Source organism: Oncorhynchus kisutch, linkage group LG16, assembly GCF_002021735.2.
Source record: "Oncorhynchus kisutch isolate 150728-3 linkage group LG16, Okis_V2, whole genome shotgun sequence".
Lineage (NCBI taxonomy): Eukaryota > Metazoa > Chordata > Actinopteri > Salmoniformes > Salmonidae > Oncorhynchus > Oncorhynchus kisutch.
Window position 1 is genome coordinate 14,838,947 of NC_034189.2, and position 20,173 is coordinate 14,859,119.

Consider the following 20,173-nt stretch of genomic DNA (forward strand, 5'->3'; position numbering starts at 1 on the left):
GACCTTAAACACACATTGAAATCATATTTGAGGACATGTACTGTATACAAATCACTGGATAATAGTCTTCTAACCTTTCCATATTGTATGGGCCCATGTGATGTACCCCTTTCAGTTTAGGGATTAGTTCCATCCTGAAGTAAAAATCTGCATCTTCTATAAGACTGACATGGAGCCGACAGTTTCTTTTGACACAAGGTTATTTACATTTCTGATAATTCTTAGATTATTCTAGATACATTGCTATCTTGTTTTGGATTTCATACATTTTCTATAGGACTTCAAACCATACAGAAGGGTCAACATTAGAAGGGGAAAGGGGGATACCTAGTCAGTCGTACAACTGAATGCATTCAACTGAAATGGGTCTTCCACATTTAACCCAACCCCTCTGAATCAGTCAGGATGTTTTCTGACCGATTGACCAATGGGTCTTATCTGGTCTTTGTTTTAGAGTCCTTGTGTTGTGTGTTTAACCTGTTAATGTAGTATCAATTAACCTGTTAATGTAGTATCAATTCACCTGTTAATGTAGTATCAATTCACCTGTTAATGTAGTATCAATTCACCTGTTAATGTAGTATCAATTCACCTGTTAATGTAGTATCAATTCACCTGTTAATGTAGTATCAATTCACCTGTTAATGTAGTATCAATTCACCTGTTAATGTAGTATCAATTCACCTGTTAATGTAGTATCAATTCACCTGTTAATGTAGTATCAATTCACCTGTTAATGTAGTATCAATTCACCTGTTAATGTAGTATCAATTCACCTGTTAATGTAGTATCACATGGCATCAGATGTAAACATACTGCATTAACAGGTGTCCCTTGTTAAAAGTAATGCATTTGAGCCAGTCAGTTGTGTTTTGACAACATAGGGATGGTATACAGAAGATAGCCCTATTTGGTAAAAGACCAAGTTCATATTACATATGGCAAGAACAGCTCAAATAAGCGAAGATAAACGACAGTCAATCCGGAAAATGTCAAGAACTTTTTTTTTCTTTCTTCAAAATATATTTTGCTCTGATGCCACTTGCCCTCAGTCCTGTGGAGAGCTCCCCCATCTGGTCCTGTGTGGTGCGTTCAGCCAGTACTGAACTTTAGCTCTTGTCAGTGATGAGTTTATCCAAGATGGGCTTCACCTGGTTCACTCTCTAGATCAGTTCTGTCCGGTGAAGTCCTCAAAGTGCTGGCCTGAGGTCTGAGGTAAAGATTGGTCGCAGAACATCTGCATTTAAACACAATGACATCCACAAATGTAATACACTAAAACGACATTAAAAACATGATAAATGGGGCTGAAGCTTGGATGCTACTGGAGATTACTAGGGTCAAGTGAAGATAAAAAATAACTGAACGGCAATAGGTGGTGGTACTTGGATTATTATATATTTTTTAAATGATATATGATTTTTTTTAAATCGAGAATAATCAAAATTACATTTTGTGAATAAAGTGGCAATATTTAGACTATAAAGAGGAAATATTTTGAGAACAAAGTGTCAAAATGTAGAGAATAAAGTGGAAATATTTAGAGAATAATCTAAATTAAATTCCATGAATAAAGTGGCAGTATTTCGAGAAAAAGGTATCAATATTTCAAGAATAAGGCGGCAGTAGTTCGAGAATAAAGTGGCAATGTTTCGAGAATAGACTAAATGTAATTTTGAGAATAAAGTCAACATTTTGAGTATAAATTCAGTTATAATTCAAGGCTAAAGTAGGGGATTAGGTTAAGTGCATGTCTCCCTGGCTCCCTGTTGCTGTGCACACCACCGTTGAAATGCCTGCAGTTTGATGACCTGGTGAAGCTATACTTTAGAATTGACTTTAGTAACAAGGAAATCCTTTCACTTTTAGAACATACTTACCATATTATTAAAAGTAGACATTTTAGGACCTGCAAGAGGTCGTGCCATAGATTATTTTCAGAAGAAGGAGCCACACGGAATTGGATGAGGTATTTCATCCCAGTTTGTGTGTCTACATACATAGACAGTTGGGTGTGTATGCTGGTGTGTGTGTGTTTGGTGGGGGGGGTCTAATACACTCGTTCAAACAGGCTTCACAGACACACATTGTCAGCGTTGTAAGACTGCGAAGAGGCCTATAATTATCATCTTGTGAATGTAGGTCAAGGATTGCGTAGAGAACGATTGCGCATTCCTGTCGGAATCAAGGGCTGCCCCCAAAAACCAAGTGAAGGAGCTTGCATAGCCACAATACTCTACAATGTGAACAAGTGGCAGTCTAAGTTAACGGTATAGCTGAGACAAATACCCTATAATGGAGATGATGCACCTGTTTTGGGATAACCTATGCATCCTTCATTCCTCCCATCCTTGAAAGCTTCACCAAAAGATGGATAGTGAAATAATAGAATGCGCTATAGGCTACAACCAAGTCATGTCAGATCAGTGATTATTTATTTTTAGCATGTCATCATTTATCTAATAGCCATATATTTAGATCAATGATTATTTCAAGAAAGGGAGAATCCAGCCTTGAATCAAACAGAGTCTCAGGTTAGCTGGTTTGCGGATGCAGTAGTGGTCCTTGAGTTGTCATTCCTGGCTGCTCCCACAGACACGTGCGTAAAACTCCTTCTTCATTGTCCATTCATCCCGCAGCCGTTGACTAGGCCTATAATTTATGGTGATTTGCCAACTTTAATTTAAGATTAGCCTACATGTTAGGCTACTTAATCGAGTGTGCCGATATAGGTTTATAATTGAATGCAACATATCGGTGTAGTAGAGAATCTGGAACTTTGCTCTTTATAATATATGTTTTTCCTTATGGAGTCATAGCCGCGGAAGGGTGCTGGAGGTGTCGCAGCACCCCTGATAAATTGAAATACATTTGCCAAAGTTATATAATTACTGCTGTCTGTTCAGAAATAAATGTAATAATTCAGAATACTACACCAGGAGTAGGCCTATAATTCAGCCACAGAGGAGCAATAGCTTATTTAAAATAAAGAGCCTAGCTGTGGATTGTGTGAAGCCCAATCACAAGGCCTACAGTCGGGAAGCGCTGTAAATCTGCCAGTGAACAGCATGTAGCAAAAAAAGGCCTTTCAAATATAAAAAGTCACAGGAAAACACTGGTTGGAAAGCCAATTATTCTACTGAAAAGAGAAGACTAATTTGTCTGCAGGCTACCAAATATGTTATCAACTTCCAAGTAGGCCAATTGAGCAAACAGCTGCATTTATTGTAGCTGGGGATTTTAACAAAGCTATCTTGAGAACAAGGCTACCTAAATTCTATCAGCATATTGACTGCAGCACCCGCTCGGGCAATACACTGGATCACTGCTACTCTAACTTCTGGGATGCATACAAGGCCCAACCACCGCCCTCCCTTCAGCAAATTCAGCAAACCCGACCACGACTCCATCTTGCTCCTACCGTCCTATAAGCAGAAACTCAAAGAGGATATACTTGTGACTATAATCATTCAATGCTGGTCTGACCAATCGGATTCCACGCTTCAAGATTGTATTGAGCACGGTACTGGGAAATGTTCCGGGAAGCCTCAGATAATAACGTTGATTTATACGCAGTGTAGTTATTCCCTCCGCAAGGCAACAGCTGCAGCGATCGGTGTAAGCTGCTCAGATAGCTGATGCTTAAAGTTAGTGAGGGAGATATAAGTCTCAAACTTCAGCGATTTTTGCAATTCGTTCCAGTCATTGGCAGCAATGAGAATAAAAAAAATCCAGAAAATCACATCCAGAAAATTGCAAATTATGGTGGAAAATAAGTATTTGGTCACCTACAAACAAGCAAGATTTCTGGCTCTCACAGACCTGTAACTTCTTCCTTAAGAGGCTCCTCTGTCCTCCACTCGTTACCTGTATTAATGGCACCTGTTTGAACTTGTTATCAGTATAAAAGACACCTGTCCACAAACTTTCTTTCTCTAATTTTGTCTGTCATAGTTGAAGTGTACCTATGATGAAAATTACAGGCCTCTCTCATCTTTTTAAGTGGGAGAACTTGCACAATTGGTGGCTGACTAAATACTTTTTTGCCCCACTGTACCTGCTGGAGCGCGTGCTACGGGTGGGTGTTGTTATGGTGACCAGTGAGCTGAGATAAGGCGGAGCTTTACCTAGCAAAGACTTATGGATGACCTGGAGCCATTGGGTCTGGCGAAGAATATGTAGTGAGGGCCAGCCAACAAGAGCATACAAGTCGCAGTGGTGGGTGGTATATGGGGCTTTGGTGACAAAACAGATGGCACTTTGATAGACTGCATCCAGTTTGCTGAGTAGAGTGTTGGAGGCTATTTTGTAAATTACATCGCCGAAGTCGAAGATCGGTAGGATAGTCAGTTTTACGAGGGTATGTTTGGCAGCGTGAGTGAAGGAGACTTCGTTGCGAAATAGGAAGCCGATTCTGGATTAAATTTTGTATTGGAGATGTTTAATATGAGTCTGGAAGGAGAGTTAACAGTCTAGCCAGATACCTAGGTATTTGTACTTGTCCACATATTCTAAGTCAGAACCGTCCAGAGTAGTGAATGAGCGATGATAATGCATGCAATGCTTGATTATAAAAGTAATTTTTTCATGTGTTCTGGTACCAGGTACCAGGTAACACCCCTTTCGCACTCACTTTTTGTTCCATCACCTCCCATTTTGACAAATTATGCACTCAAATGACGAATTCTAAGAATGCAGCTGCCAGCCATGAAACTGGAGCAAAATGTAGGATTTTCCCACCATATTTGTCATTTTCATGAAAACTATTTAATATTCATGAATACAGAGCTCAGTCAACATAGGTAGTGGTAAAGTTGCATTTGTCAAACACTTATCTATTACTATTGTACGCTCTATGAATACTGTAACAAACATTAACTCACCATCACATTGGCATGTTGTTCAACTTCTCACTGGCCCTGGGGACAGACACATCAATCAGAAAATCAGCCAAACCAAGCACTAACCTCAGTGATAATACAGTGGTCTTATTTTCCTGGTAGACAAAGCATTTTAAAATCAATGATATCACAAATACCAGCGTCACTCTCGCCCCTGTGTAGATTGGGAGGTTTGGACGTCCCATATCATTATATTGTGTATTAGAACATTAAAATATCAAGAACCTGGACATGAGTGAGAGAATATAGAGATACAAATTTGAAAAATACCGGTCTTTGATCAATTCAATGTCCGGTACTTCCAACATTTTACGAGGCTCCTCCTCTTTAATCCTACCTGAATAGGATGGGTAGTTGATGTCGTAGGCCACAGGACCTCTAATGGTGAAGCCAAGGTAGAAGCAGACGTCTCCGGACTTCCAAACTTTGCTTTGTTGGCCGGCACAAACTTTAATCTCCTTGCCATCAACACACGCAAACACCCGGTGCTGTCTAACCACTCCCTTGACTGGAAGAAGAAGGTCCTGGACACTGGGCTTTCTCCACACCTCACCACTGCTCCACTTTTGATCTATAGTGTCTGGCCTTGCCTCTGGTCTTGCCATTGGATTCTCCTCTATCAATAGGTTGTCTATTTTTGCTCTATGAACCAGTCTGCTCAAACCCTCACCCTTACCCAGGAAAATAAGGGGGAGAAGGTACCTTGAGCGAAGATGCTTTTTGTATGTGTTTTTGTAGGACTCTTGCATCTCCAGAACACATTTGTTGAGGTCAATATTGAAATCTATTTTCTTATGCTCCTCAGGCCAAAACAGCAGAAGGACTAAGAAGTAAAACTCTGGGGTTTGGTTACTGAGATTAGCCACTAGATGTCTCTCCAGACTGCTTCTTAGGCTTGACAACGGGGTAAGCACTGGAGATGCTGCTTCCACTTTGCTTAAGATGATGTTGGCAAGGATGAAGTTTTGGGACGCTTTGTTGTCACCATCTTTCTTGTTTTTTTTATTTTTTATTTCCCCCCACAATGTTGTTATTCGGCGTAAGTTAGATTCATCATAGCCCTTATTAAGACAGCAAAGCAGTCCAGGGAAAGTAATGGCCATTTCTTCTTTGAGCTTCTGGAGAGGTACATCTATTGCAGACTCTAACTGCATAGGTGTGCATGTCCCCACGTATTTGCGGTAGCAATTCTTGACATTAGTCTGAAAGTAATGCGGTTCATTTTCTTTAATGTTGGGCTTGGAGTAAGTCAGGTAACCATAAAAAAACTCACATTTCCTCTCCACCTCATCCCTGAGGCTGATGATGAGTGGCTTGTACTTGAAGAGCTTTTTCTGTCCGATTGATATGAAGAAAGGGTCAGCGGATATTTCCATGGTAAGGATCTTTTGCCAGTTTTTATCAAGAGAGACAAGCGAGTCAAAAACAATGTTGGCAACCTGTAGATAACCAAATAGTCCCCTGTTGTTATAGATGTGTGAGACTTTGTTAATACCATCGTATTGCATGTCTGCTCCCTGCTCATTTTCAGCAGCCCTTTCCTCATCTTTGAAAGCCTCAAAGGCCATTGTTGATAGTTGCAAAATTTCTTGTGCAGAGATGGAACCCAGCTGTTTGGGAAACCTGAAGGAACTCTGCTCTACTTTCATCCTGCTCATCAAATGGTTCTTGTATACTTGCCCCAGTGTGTCAGCAACAAATGAATTGTTGGGATCTCTGTCTTTTGCTATTTTTGCCCACTTCTCCGCTTTAGAATAGTCTCTCTTCACAATGTAAAAGAAACGAGCAAGAGCTTGAGGAAAGAATGGGTTTTGCTTGAATTTCTTTGAAGCTAGTTGTAAAACAGATACACACATGCTTTTGGATTCTTTGCCTTCAGTATTTTCAATATCTTGAATCAACCTGGAAAACTTGCCTTTCCTTTCTTTTCTCATTTTCCCTTTCGTTAACATGTCTCGTTTCCATTCTGCATTCTGCTTAACATCCACAGTGATTTCCCTCTTAGTTAGCATATCTTTGATGACGGACATCAAATGTTGCTGCACCTGTTCTCCACAAAAGTCTATCAGAAAGTTCCTTGCTGTATGACTCCTGGTCACACCTGCTGTAGCCAGTAACTCAACACACTGCTGTGCAATCAGTGGGTGAGCCATGCGGACATGTTTGTCTTGTCCCTGTTGTGAAGGGAATGTCACTATCAGATGACTGAAAGGCTCCATTCGCTGCTCAAAGGAAGGGCCTCCATAAATGGGATCTGGAGGCCCCAGGAATGCCTGACATTGAGACTGCAGAAAGTGGGATCCAGGGACGTAGGCATTCACCAGTGATAAGAATGCAAGAAGCTGGGATTTTTTAGGTCTTCTTTTTTTCCTGACATCTAAAAAGACACACGTTGCTTTAACATAATCTCCACTAAAATTTTCTTGCATTATGTTAAAGCCATGAAACTGTTTGTGTTCATTGCTGTAGCTTCGACTGATCTCAATCTGTTTCTCCTCAAACTGTTTTTTCTCTGCTTCAGAAAGTTCCGCCCTGAGAATAACATGTCTTGATTTGTTATGGTCCTCTTGTTTGATAACTTCCTTACGCACACAGTTTAAAATGATGACCACAGGCATGTGGGTTGTAATGTTTCGGTCTGTAATCTCTTTGATGATGGCATCCTGCAGATTCTCCAGAATACACACATCATCCAGCAGTAAGAGCACAGTGTTCTGCTGGCCTTGACCGCCTGCAGTGAAAAGGTGAATCACCTGCTTGGCGATAGCGGTGAAGTCTGAGGTAGGGCCTGTTAGAACAGCACATCTGAGCTTTTTACGCATATCCCAGAGCACCTGCTTGGCCAGAGTGGTTCCTCCGCTGCCTGGCTGATGCAGCAGATTCATGGTAGGTGTCAGGTCGCCCTTACGCCGTTTCTTAATATTTTCTATCAGCTCCGTGTACCCGTCTCTTTTGATAAAGGGGGTTATTTTATCAACTGACGTTGCCTTTTCAGCCCAGCAGAAGTTAAGCCATTGAGGTGGGGCTCCTCTGTAAAAATCTACCTCGGTCTTCTTAGCTACTGCAGAGTCTATGTCCTCTTCTTCAAATTCATTTGCGTACAAAACATCCAGAAGTGAAAGGGAATCCCTGATTTGACTTCCAACATAAATTTCACGACCACGGGCATTGGACAGGGACGACCCCTTGTTGTGTGCCATCTTTGTTGTCTCCGGTCCCAAGCTTAACCAGTGTTCTGAATATTAGTTGTACTTCATGTGGTGGTATGGACTCTGAGAAAGGAGACAATAATGTTTCAGTAAGAATGTTGAAGGTCATTATTGGTTATAAACAAAAGGCTGATTACAGTACATCTTTGACTTTTTTGGAGTTTCATTTATATAGCTGATATGTTGGACATTGGTTTGATTTATCTACTGACACTGCATGGAGCTGACAAATACAGACTGTGTTTTGCTTCTTGTTGCTACCCTCTAATAAATAGGCATCTATTGTAGCAACCCAACACCTAGCGACCTTGTGAAGAGGTTTGGGTCTCTTCATGTAATGGCTAAGGTGTTGGGTTGAAAGTCGTGGGACCCGGGGTCATGTCCCAGGCAGGGCTACCCCCGAATTCGGTGATTTGGTGTCAGAAGTTGGATGGCACCTGAGGCCATCGGAGGGGCGTGTACACATGAGGGACGTGGTATAGGGAATCATGGGGACACACTCTCCCAAGGAACGGGGAAGTGTTGTGAACTTAAACCGACATCTAACGATGGCTGGGTTGACAATCATGCGACTGTCTGGAAATCCAGACATGTTTTGTGCGAAAGTTCCACTCCTTGAGCTCCGTGTCATACAGTGGCAAGAAAAAGTATGTGAACTATTTGGAATTACCAGGATTTCTGCATAAATTGGTCATACAATTTGATCTGACCTTCATCTAAGTCACAACAATAGACACACACAGTCTGCTTAAACTAATAGCACACAAACAATTTTAAGTTTTCATGTCTTTATAGAACACAACATGTAAACATTCACAGTGCAGGGTGGAAAAAAGTATGCGAACCCTTGGATTTAATAGCTGTTTGACCTTCCTTTGGAAGCAATAACCTCAACCAAACATTTTCTGTTGTTGTGGATCAGACCTGCACAACGATCAGGAGTAAATTTGGACCATTACACTTTACAAAACTGTTTCAGTTCAGCAATATTCTTGTGATGTCTGGTGTGAACCTCTTTCTTGAGGTCATGTCACTCCATCTTAACCTGTTGAGGTCAGGTTGACTGGGCCACTCCAGAAGGTGTATTTTTGTTTTGGGTCGTTGTCCTGTTGCAACACCCAACTTCTGTTGACCTTCAACTGGCAGACAGGTAGCCTTACATTCTCCTGCCAAAAGTCTTGATAAACTTGGGAATTAATTTTTCCGTCGATGATAGCAAACTGTTCAGGCCCTGTTGCAGCAAAGCAGACCCAAATCATGATGCTCCCTCCACCATACTTTACAGTTGGGATGAGGTTTTGATGTTGGTGTGCTGTGCCTTTTTCTCTCCACACATAGTGTTATGTGTTCCTTCCTTCCAAACAACTCAACTTTAGTTTAATCTGTCCACAGAATATTTTGGAACATCTAGGTGCTCTTTTGCGAACATCAGACGTGCAGCATTGTTTTTTTTGGACAGCAGTGGCTTCTTCTGTGGTGTCCTCCCATGAACACCATTCTTGCTTAGTGTTTTACGTATCGTAGACTCGTCAACAGAGATGTTAGCATGTTCCAGAGATTTCTGTAAGTCTTTAGCTGATACTCTAGGATTCTTCTTTACCTCATTGAGCATTCTGAGCTGTGCACTTGCAGTCATCTTTGCAAGACGGCCAGTCCTAGGGAGAGTAGCAACAGTGCGGGACTCTCTCCATTTATAGACAATTGTTTTACAGTGGACTGATGAACATCAAGGCTTTTAGAGATACTTTTGTAACCTATTCCAGCTTTATGCAAGTCAACAATTCTTAATCTTAGCTTTTTTGTTTGAGGTATGGTTCACATCAGGCAATGCTTCTTGTGAAAAGCAATCTGTATTCAATAGCAGCAAGTCTTGAAATCATGGTCCATATTCTCCCTTTCATAACTTCCTCCGGTGTACTCGACGACAGGAAGTGCCTATTTCTCATTTCACCAAGGATAAACTTCAACCCAATTGCCAGTACTGGCGACATCGTGTGGATGTACCTGTCTGCCTGACCATTCTGCCTGCCTTGACCACAAGCCTGTCTGCCACTCTGTACCTCCTGGACTCTGATCTGGTTTTGACCTTTAGCCTGTCCACGACCATTCTCTTGCCTACCCCTTTGGATTATTAAACATTGCAAGACTCCAACCATCTGCCTCCTGTGTCTGCATTTGGGTCTCGCCTTGCATCTTGATACATTGTAACTAATTTGCTAGAGAACCAGTTCGGATTTAAGTATAACTTTTGTATGACTGATGCCTTAATTAAGTGAGAGGTCTAATGCTTTAATAATTTCTGCCCTCCGAATTCATATTCATTATATAAATAGGCCCTTTAAAATTTATCTGGCTTGCCATTCCAAAAATAATGTATTATTCTTTACTCATTAATTTAAAAAACAGGACAGGCAGAGGTTCATAAACGGGTCAGAGTCTGGCAGGTACAGTACGGCAGGCAGGCTCGAGGTCAGGGCAGGCAGAATGGTCAGAACCGGAGAAACTAGGAAACAGAACTTGAGAAAGCAAGGAGACAGGAAAACACGCTGGTAAGACCTGACAAGATGAACTAGCAACAGACAAACAGAGAACACAGGTGTAAATGCACTGGGAATAATGGGGAAGATGGGTGACACCTGGAGGGGGATGAAACAGATCACAAAGACAGGTGAAACAGATCAGGGTGCGACAATAATACAGTTTTGTATTGCTTGTAGGGTCAATAAATTATCATATATATTTTCATAGAAATGTGGATCATCATTATTTGGACCGTATAGGTTATTGAGCCATATCTGTTTATGGTCCAATATCATATTTAAAATCACCAACCACCTTGAGGATCTGTTTGAACAATTTGCACATTTAGATCAAAATTACTGTTAATATCATCACCCTTTTGGAATTTATTTTCCCATGGGAGAAATATATTAAGCCCCCCAGTCCTTTTTCCACACAACTTCATCTAAAATGGTTGAATGAGTTTCCTGTAAACAATAGATCATATATTCCTTCTCTTTTTGCCAGGAAAATACTGACCGTCTTTTCTTATTATCTGCTAAGCCATTACAATTATAACTGGCTATACTTATTTCACCATTTACCATAATGAAACACAAGTTTCAAATCTATTTATCATAACATATGTTTGTAAACTCACAATTAAAAAGTACCATAGTGTTTGAGTGTCCATATAGCTGTACCATGACATTTGCATTGCTACTAAGTAAACCTTCAATTGGTCTCCACTATTCCACCTGTTAAAACCCCTCCCATCCCAAGTTGGGTTGTCATCCTAGTGACCGGCAGACCACCCCCGTCCCCCCGGATCCCAGGGCCCCCGAGAGATTGGGACCCATCCCTCGAAAAGAGCACACAGTACCACCCACAGAACAGAAGCAGATCAGCTGCCAAAAGCATTTCCATAGCCCTCACCTGGATTTGCATTATAAATAGTATAAAAATCCTGCTAATCTTAATTTCCATAATTACCAAATAACATTAGTAATAAAATTCCTTGTAAGAAGATTGGAACTTCTTACAAGGATTGTATTTACAAAAATTACATTTTTGGAAGCATTATTATTTTATCAAACAATTATTGTGATTAATCCTATATTAAAAAAAATATTTTATTTGTATTTCACCTTTATTTAACCAGGTAGGCTAGTTGAGAACAAGTTCTCATTTACAACTGTGACCCGGCCAAGATAAAGCAAAGCAGTTCGACACATACAACAACACAGAGTTACACATGGAACAAACAAACATACAGTCAATAATACAGTAGAAAAAGTCTATATACAGTGTGTGCAAATGAGGTAAGATAAGGGAGGTAAGGCAATAAATAGGCAATAGTGGCAAAGTAATGACAAAATAGCAATTAAACACTGGAGTGATAGATGTGCAGAAGATGAATGTGCAAGTAGAGATACTGGGGTGCAAAGGAGCAAAATAAATAAATACAGTATGGGGATGAGGTAGTTGGATGGGCTATTTACAGATGGGCTATGTACAGGTGCAGTGATCTGTGAGCTGCTCTGACAGCTGGTGCTTAAAGCTAGTGAGGGAGATATGAGTCTCCAGCTTCAGAGATTTTTGCAGTTCGTTCCAGTCATTGGCAGCAGAGAAATAGAAGGAAAGGCAGCCAAAGGAGGAATTGGCTTTGGGGGTGACCAGTGAAATATACCTGCTGGAGTGCGTGCTATGGGTGGTTGCTGCTATGCTGACTAGTGAGCTGAGATTTGGCGGGTCTTTACCTAGCAAAGACTTATAGGTGACCTGGAGCCAGTGGGTTTGGCAACGAATATGAATCGAGGGCCAGCCAACAAGAGCACACAGGTCACAGTGGTGGGTACTATATGGGGCTTTGGTGACATAACGGGTGGCACTGTGATAGACTGCATCCAATTTGCTGAGTAGGGTATTGGAGGCTATTTTGTAAATGATATTGCCGAAGTCAAGGATCGGTAGGATAGTCAATTTTACGAGGGTATGTCTGGCAGCGTGAGTGAAGGATGCTTTGTTGTGAAATAGGAAGCCGATTCTAGATTTAAATTTGGATTGGAGATGCTTAATGTGAGTCTGGAAGGAGAGTTTACAGTCTAACTAGACACCTAGGTATTTGTAGTTGTCCACATATTCTAAGTCAGAACTGTCCAGAGTAGTGATGCTAGTCGGGCGGGTGGGTGCGGTTGAAGAGTATGCATTTAACAGCAGTTGGAGGCCACGGAAGGAGCGCTGTATGGCATTGAAGCACGTCTGGAGGTTAGTTAACACGGTGTCCAATGAAAGGCCCGAAGTATACAGAATGGTGTCGTCTGCGTAGAGGTGGATCAGGGAATCACCAGCAGCAAGAGCGACATCATTGATGTATACAGAGAAAAGAGTCAGCCAGAGATCTGGAAAACAGGCCCTCCGATTTGACACACTGAACTCGATCTGAGAAGTAGTTGGTGAACCAGGCGAGGCAGTTATTTGAGAAACCAAGGCTGTTGAGTCTGCCGGTAAGAATGCGGTGATTGACAGAGTCAAAAGCCTTTGCCAGGTCGATGAAGACGGCTGCACAGTATTGTCTTTTATCGATGGAGGTTATAATATCGTTTAGGACCTTGAGCGTGGTCGAGGTGGACCCATGACCCGCTCGGAAACCAGATTTCATAGCGGAGAAGGTACGGTGGGATTCGAAATGATCAGTCATCTGTTTGTTATCTTGGCTTCCGAAGACTTCAGAAAGGCAGGGTAGGATAGATATAGGTCTGTAACAGTTTGGGTCTAGAAAGTCTCCCCCTTTGAAGAGAGGGAGGACGGCAGGAGCTTTCCAATCTTTGGGGATCTCTGAGAGGGTGAACAGGCTAGTAATAGGGTTTGGAACAATTGCAGCGGATAATTTTAGAAATAGAGGGTCCAGATTGTCTTGCCCAGCTGATTTGTAGGGGTCCAGATTTTGCAACTCTTTCAGAACATCAGCTATTTGTATTGGGGTGAAGGAGAAATGAGGGAGGCTTGGGCAAGTTTCTGTGGGGGGTGCAGAGCTGTTGACTGGGGTATGAGTAGCAAGGTGGAAAGCATGGCCAGTCGTGGAAAAATGCTTATGGAAATTCTCGATTATCGTAGATTTATCGTGGTGACAGTGTTTCCTAGCCTCAGTGCAGTGAGGCAGCTGGGAGGAGGTGCTCTTATTCTCCATGGACTTTACCGTGTCCCAGAATGTTTTGGAGTTTGTGCTACAGGATGCAAATTTATTATTGAAAAAGCTAGCCTTTGCTTTCCTAACTGCCTGTGTATATTGTTTCCTAACTTCCCTAAAGAGTTGCATCTCGCGGGGGCTATTCGATGCTAATGCAGTATGCCACAGGATGTTTTTGTGCTGGTCAAGGGCAGTCAGGTCTGGAGTGAACCAAGGGCTATACAGGTATCTGTTCTTAGTTCTAAAAAAGTTTAACGGGCATGTTCATTTAAGATGGTGACGGAAACACTTTTAAAGAATAACCAGGCATCCTCTACTGACGGGATGAGGTCCATATCCTTCCAGGATACCCCAGCCAGGTCGATTAGAAAGGCCTGCTCGCTGAAGTGTTTTAGGGAGCATTTGACAGTGGGTGGTGGTTGGGGTGGTTGTTTGACCGCGGACCCATTACGGACACATGCAATGATGCAGTAATCGCTGAGATCTTGGTTGAAAACAGCAGAGGTGTATTTGGAGGGCAGGATGGTCAGGATGATATCTGTGAGGGTGCACGTGTTTATGGATTTAGGGTTGTACCTGGTAGGTTCCTTGATAATTTGTGTGAGATTTTGAGGGCATCTAGCTTAGATTGTAGGACAGCTGGGGTGTTAAGCATATCCTAGTTTAGGTTACCTAACAGTATAAACTCTGAAGATAAATGGGGGGTAATTAATCCACATATGGTGTCCAGGCACAGCTGGGGGCTGAGGGGGGTCTATAACAAGTGGCAACAGCAAGAGATTTATTTCTGGAAAGGTGGCTTTTTAAAGGTTGAAGCTTGAACTGTTTGGGCACAGATCTGGATAACATGACAGGCTCTCTCTGCAGTAGATTGCAACTCCACCCCCTTTGGCAGTTCTATCTTGGTGCAAAATGTTGTAGTTGGGGATCGAAATCTCAGAATATTTGGTGGCCTTCCTAAGCCAGGATTCAGACATGGCTAGGACATCAGGGTTTGAGGAGTGTGCTAAAGCAGTGAATAAAACAAACTTAGGGAGGAGGCTTCTGATGTTAACATGCATGAAACCAAGGCTTTTACAGTTACAGAAGTCAACAAAAGATAGCGCCTGGGGAATAGGAGTGGAACTGGGGGCTACATGGCCTGGGTTAACCTCTACATCACCAGAGGAACAGAGTAGGAGTAGGATAAGGGTACGGCTAAAGGCTATAAAAAGATCAGAGAATAAAAATATGAGATTTCTGGGCATGGTAGAGTAGATTCAGGGCATAATGTACAGACAATTGTATGGTAGGATATGAGTACAGTGGAGGTAAACCTAGGCATTGAGTGACGATGAGAGAGGTTTCGTCTCTGGAGGCACCAGTTAAGCCAGGTGAGGTCTCCGCATGTGTGTGGGGTGGGACAAAAGAGCTATCTAAGGCATTTTGAGTGGGACTGAGGGCTCTACAGTGAAATAAAACAGCAAGAACTAGTCAAGACAGCAGTAGACAAGTCATATTGACATTAGAGAGAGGAATAAAGCAAACACAGGTGTGGATCAGGAGAGCTAAGACAACAACGGGTAAATGGCGATGAATGGGCAGAGCAGGTTAGTTAGGTACGTACTTGACCTGAGTTCGAGGCTGGGGCCGACAGGTAAACAAAATGAGGTGCTGTGTTATTGAAACAGGGGGCATCAGCTGTGTAGCTGAGTGATCATAGGGTCAAAAGAGTAGCAATAGGTAAGTCAGGGTGCTGTTTGGTAGTCACTACTAAGCTAGGCGAGCAGGGGACACAGCGTTCAGAAAAGCTAGCGGGCCGCGGATAGTAGGTGGTTCTTCGGTGACATCGTATCAGAATAGCCTGTTGAGACCCACTCGGACGGTTACGTCGGTAGACCAGTCGTGATTGGTCGGCAGGGATCCGTGTCGGCAGTAAAAGGGTCCAGGCCAATTGGCAAAATAGGTTTTGTAGTCCAATAATTAGCTGGAGATATGGGCCTAGCTCTAGGCTAGCTCCAGGCTAACTAGTGCTTGCTTTGGACAGAGATGATAGCCAGGAGTAGCCACTTGGATAGCAGCTAGCCAGCTGCGACAATCCAGTGTAAAGGTTCATTGCTTGCGGTAGGAATCCGGAGATGTGGTAGAGAAAAAGCAGTCCAATATGCTCTGGGTTGATATCGAGCTGTGCAACTGTCAGGAATTGACCGGGCTGAGGCTAGCTGATGTCCGAGTTAACGTGATGACTGCTCGCAGTGGCTAACTGACTACTAGCTACTAGCTAGTTAGTTAGCTGGCTAGCTCATGATGGGGGTTCCGGTTCTAAAGTGTAAAAAAAAGAGCAGATCCGTACCACATTGGGTGAGGTGGGTTGCAGGAGACTATGTTCAGTCCGTAGATGGAAATGGAAATTCAAAATATAAAAAGTCTATATGAAATATACACAAAGACGATATATACAGTGGGGCAAAAAAGTATTTAGTCAGCCACCAATTGTGCATGTTCTCCCACTTAAAAAGATGAGAGAGGCCTGTAATTTTCATCATAGGTACACTTCAACTATGACAGACAAAATGAGAAAAATAAATCCAGAAAACCACATTGTAGGATTTTTTATGAATTCCAGCAGTGGAAGGTGACAGAGCTACAGCAGTGTTTGTCAGACCAGGAGACATCTGAAAATCGTTCTTCGAAATCATCTGTAGTGTCCGAATAGTTTGATAATAATATGACCCCACCATCGAAAGGTGAGACTCTCATGAACACGTACGTCAGTTGTTTTGCTCTAGGATGCCCTAAAGCCTCATAAGACTTGTCTGAAAGTAGCCCGGTACCAGTTAAGAAAATGAATGGAAGTACATTGCCTTCGGAAAGTATTCAGACCACTTAACGTTTTACACATTTTGCTACATTACAGCCTTATTCTAAAATGGATTAACTAAATAAACTTCCTCATCAATCGACACACAATACCCCATAATGACAAAGTGAAAACAGTTTTAAGAAATATTTGCAAATTGATTAAAAATAAAACTGAAATACCTTATTTACATAAGTATTAAGACCCTTTGCCATGAGACACGAAAATGAGCTCAGGTGCATCCTGTTTCCATTGATCATCCTTGAGATGTTTCTACAACTAGATTGGACTCCTCAGTCCCCCCCAAAATATCTATGCTTTGCTATTATGGGGTAATGTGTGTAGATTGAGCAGGGGAAAAAACAATTGAATCCATTTTAGAATAAGGCTGCAACCTAACAAAATGTGGAAAAAGTCAAGGGGTCTGAATACTTTCCAAATGCGCTCTATATATGAAAGTAGTTTAGTGCCCAAAAAATTATTAAATATGGGTCACAAAATGTTTTCTATAGTTTTCACTCAGAACTTATATCACTCAGACACTTCAAAACACATTTCCTGTTTGTTTTTTGACTATCTGGTCACACCCCCAATGGAGGGGCCTCTGCACACACGCCTACAGTAAATCATTCAGACCAGAGCCATAGACAAAGAATACAGGGAAGAAACCACGATTTAGGCTACCTACCTTTAGGCTGCTATAGCCCACATATACAGTATATCACGTTTGTCATTCTATCGTTTTCATGGAATTTTAGTGGTAATTAGGCCTAAATACACTGAACAAATATATAAAAACAACATGTAAAGTGTTTGTCCCATGTTTCATGAGATGAAATACAAAATCCCAGAAAATGTTCCATATGCAGAAAAAGTGCATTGCTCTCAAATTTGTTTACATCCTTGTTAGTGAGCATTTATTCTTTGCCAAGATATTACATCCACCTGACAGGTGTGGCATATCAAGAAGCGGATGAAACAGCACGATCATTACACAGGTGCACCTTGTGCTGGGGACACGAAAAGACCACTCTAAATGTGCAGTTATTTATTTATCCGTTATTTTACCAGGTAAGTTGACTGAGAACACGTTCTCATTTGCAGCAATGACCTGGGGAATAGTTACAGGGGAGAGGAGGGGGATGAATGAGACATTTGTAAACTGCGGCTTATTAGGTGACCGTGATGGTATGAGGGCCAGATTGGGAATTTAGCCAGGACACCGGGGTTAACACCCCTATTCTTACGATAAGTGCCATGGGATCTTTAAGGACCTCAGAGACTCAGGACACCCGTTTAACATCACACCCAAAAGACGGCACCCTACACAGGGCAGTGTACTGGGGCATTGGGATATTTGTTTAGACCAGAGGAAAGAGTGCCTTCTACTGGCCCTCCAACACCACTTCCAGCAGCATCTGGTCTCTCATCCAGGAACTGACCAGGACCAGCCCTGCTTAGCTTCAGAAGCAAGCCAGCAGTGGTATGCAGGGTGGTATGCTGCTGGCTGTTTTGTCACACAACACAATGCCACAGATGTATGAAGTTTTGAGGGAGTGTGCAATTGGCATGCTGACTGCAGGAAAGTCCAGCAGAGAAGTAATGTTTATTTATCTAACACAGACTGACTCCACCATCAATTTAGAGAAATTAGCAATACGTCCAACAGGCCTCACAACCACAGAGCATGTGTAACCAGGACAGCCCAGGACCACATCCGGCTTCTTCACCGGCAGGACCGCCTGACAACTGATGAAACTGAGGAGTATTTCTGTCTGTAAAGCCCTTTTGTGGGGGAAAACTCATTCTGAAAGTCTGGGCCTTGCTCCCCAGTGGGTGGGCCTTGCTCCCCAGTGGATGGGCCTGGCTCCCCAGTGGGTGGGCCTTGCTCCCCAGTGGGTGGGCCTTGTTCCCAAGTGGTTGGGCCTATGCCCTCCCAGGCCCACCCATGGCTGCGCCCCTGCCCGGTCATGTGAAATCCATAGATTAGGGCCTAATGAATTCCTTTCAATTGACTGATTTCGTTATACGAACTGTAAAATTGTTGAAATGGTTGCATATTGCGTTTCAATTTTTGTTTAGTATAATTTGTCATCTATGAACATGTTATTCAATGCGTTTCTATGGACTGAGGCCAAATTCAATGTTTAATCAAATAATTGTTGTTTACATATTGTTTTTTTCCCCTTCCCTACAGGGGTCCTAAAATTCTAAATCAAATTGCAAAATTATCCATGGAATGACCATCTTAAAACAATTCCATATGTTAAGCTTAGCAGAACCCCCCTTAGACTTGTAGGGGTTAATTGCATTGTCCATGTCAAATAAATAAATACATTGATTCTGTTAGAAATTTGGCCCTGGCCAATTCCCTCAAGTGTAAAGTTCACCAATCATTTTATAATTCTTCATGTTGTCGAGTAATGGCTCAATTCAATCCGTAATGCTAAAGTTCTGCGTTACAGCATGATTTGAATTTAAAGGCAATGTTCCCGTGTTCGTGGAGACTACATTCAGGCTAAATGCTGCATGAGTCAGCTCAACTACAAATGACTTTTACATTTCAAGTGCGATATAGCACTGAACTTCAGCAATACAAATGTATACCAATACAAAATGGGAAATACTGGCATTGTCCTTACCTTTTTCTGTTTCAAGACGGTTCTATCTTTTTGTGGGAATCACAGCCGAATCTGCAAAGGAACGCATGATATCACAGTTACATTATCTGTAAAACTTCAGAGAATCAATGACTTTTTTTCTGAAATAAGGATAATCTGAAGGTACGACCTTTGTAATGTATACATGAAATGGTTTCTAATCGTACTTTGCTAAGTTATTACCTGTCTTGGCTCTTGAAATGCAATGACTGACCTTGGAGGATGTGTCCTTTTATAGTCAAATTTGAGTTGAGCCACCCACATTCAAACCGGTTCAGGTTGATGTTTTCCCCCTGTGTAGTTGGTCTCTATGCATCAGTCTGTGCCAAGTTTCCAAGGTAAACTGTATGACCTGGACAGATTAGATGCCAGTGATGAAGACGTCATTGTTAACTTAAGTTACATTTCACTGTAAATGAATCCGAGTTGGATGGTTGTAAATGGTGCTTTGTTTCTGTACAGCAGTATCACAGGAGATGCATGAAGGTATACATGTATTTCCAACGAAAATATGAAAGTTCCTGACTGTATAGCTTACTGGAGCCACAGCCATATCAAGGGTAGAAAATATGGTTCCCTGATCAATTTGTTATAATACTGTATTTTTTATGTTTTTCCGGGGACTTGGAAGATTATCCCCCACTGTGACATATTCAAATCAACAAACAAATGATTCTGTTGGATAAAATACACATACATACACATTTTAGACCTGAGGGGTTTACAACAAAGCAGGATCAGTGGGTTAGCTATCTAATTTGACTACATATTTTTTTTACATATTATCTTGTGGCAGATGTACATGTTACTTTTCCAGGAAATGGTGTGACAGAAAGAACACTGCAGTATGTGCCAAGTTCGCATTCCCAACCCAC

The 20,173-nt window shown here is 41.9% G+C and overlaps 1 protein-coding gene across 2 annotated transcripts; it reads right to left on the reverse strand.

Annotated features, from left to right (window-relative positions):
* Positions 1 to 1,000: 1,000 nt before the first annotated feature.
* Positions 1,001 to 19,342, reverse strand: LOC116354038 (sterile alpha motif domain-containing protein 9-like). Of its 2 annotated transcripts, none has more exons than XM_031792973.1 (4): positions 19,281 to 19,342; positions 5,239 to 8,173; positions 4,884 to 4,919; positions 1,001 to 1,237 (listed from the first exon to the last, which is right to left on the reverse strand). In XM_031792973.1, exons 2-3 carry the CDS (start codon positions 8,099 to 8,101, stop codon positions 4,903 to 4,905), a joined length of 2,880 nt encoding a protein of 959 aa, XP_031648833.1. In that variant the 5' UTR covers positions 8,102 to 8,173; positions 19,281 to 19,342; the 3' UTR covers positions 1,001 to 1,237; positions 4,884 to 4,902. The 2 variants fall into 2 exon arrangements, with proteins under 2 accessions (XP_031648833.1, XP_031648834.1); XM_031792974.1 differs by having other exon boundaries at positions 1,099 to 1,210.
* Positions 19,343 to 20,173: the final 831 nt, after the last annotated feature.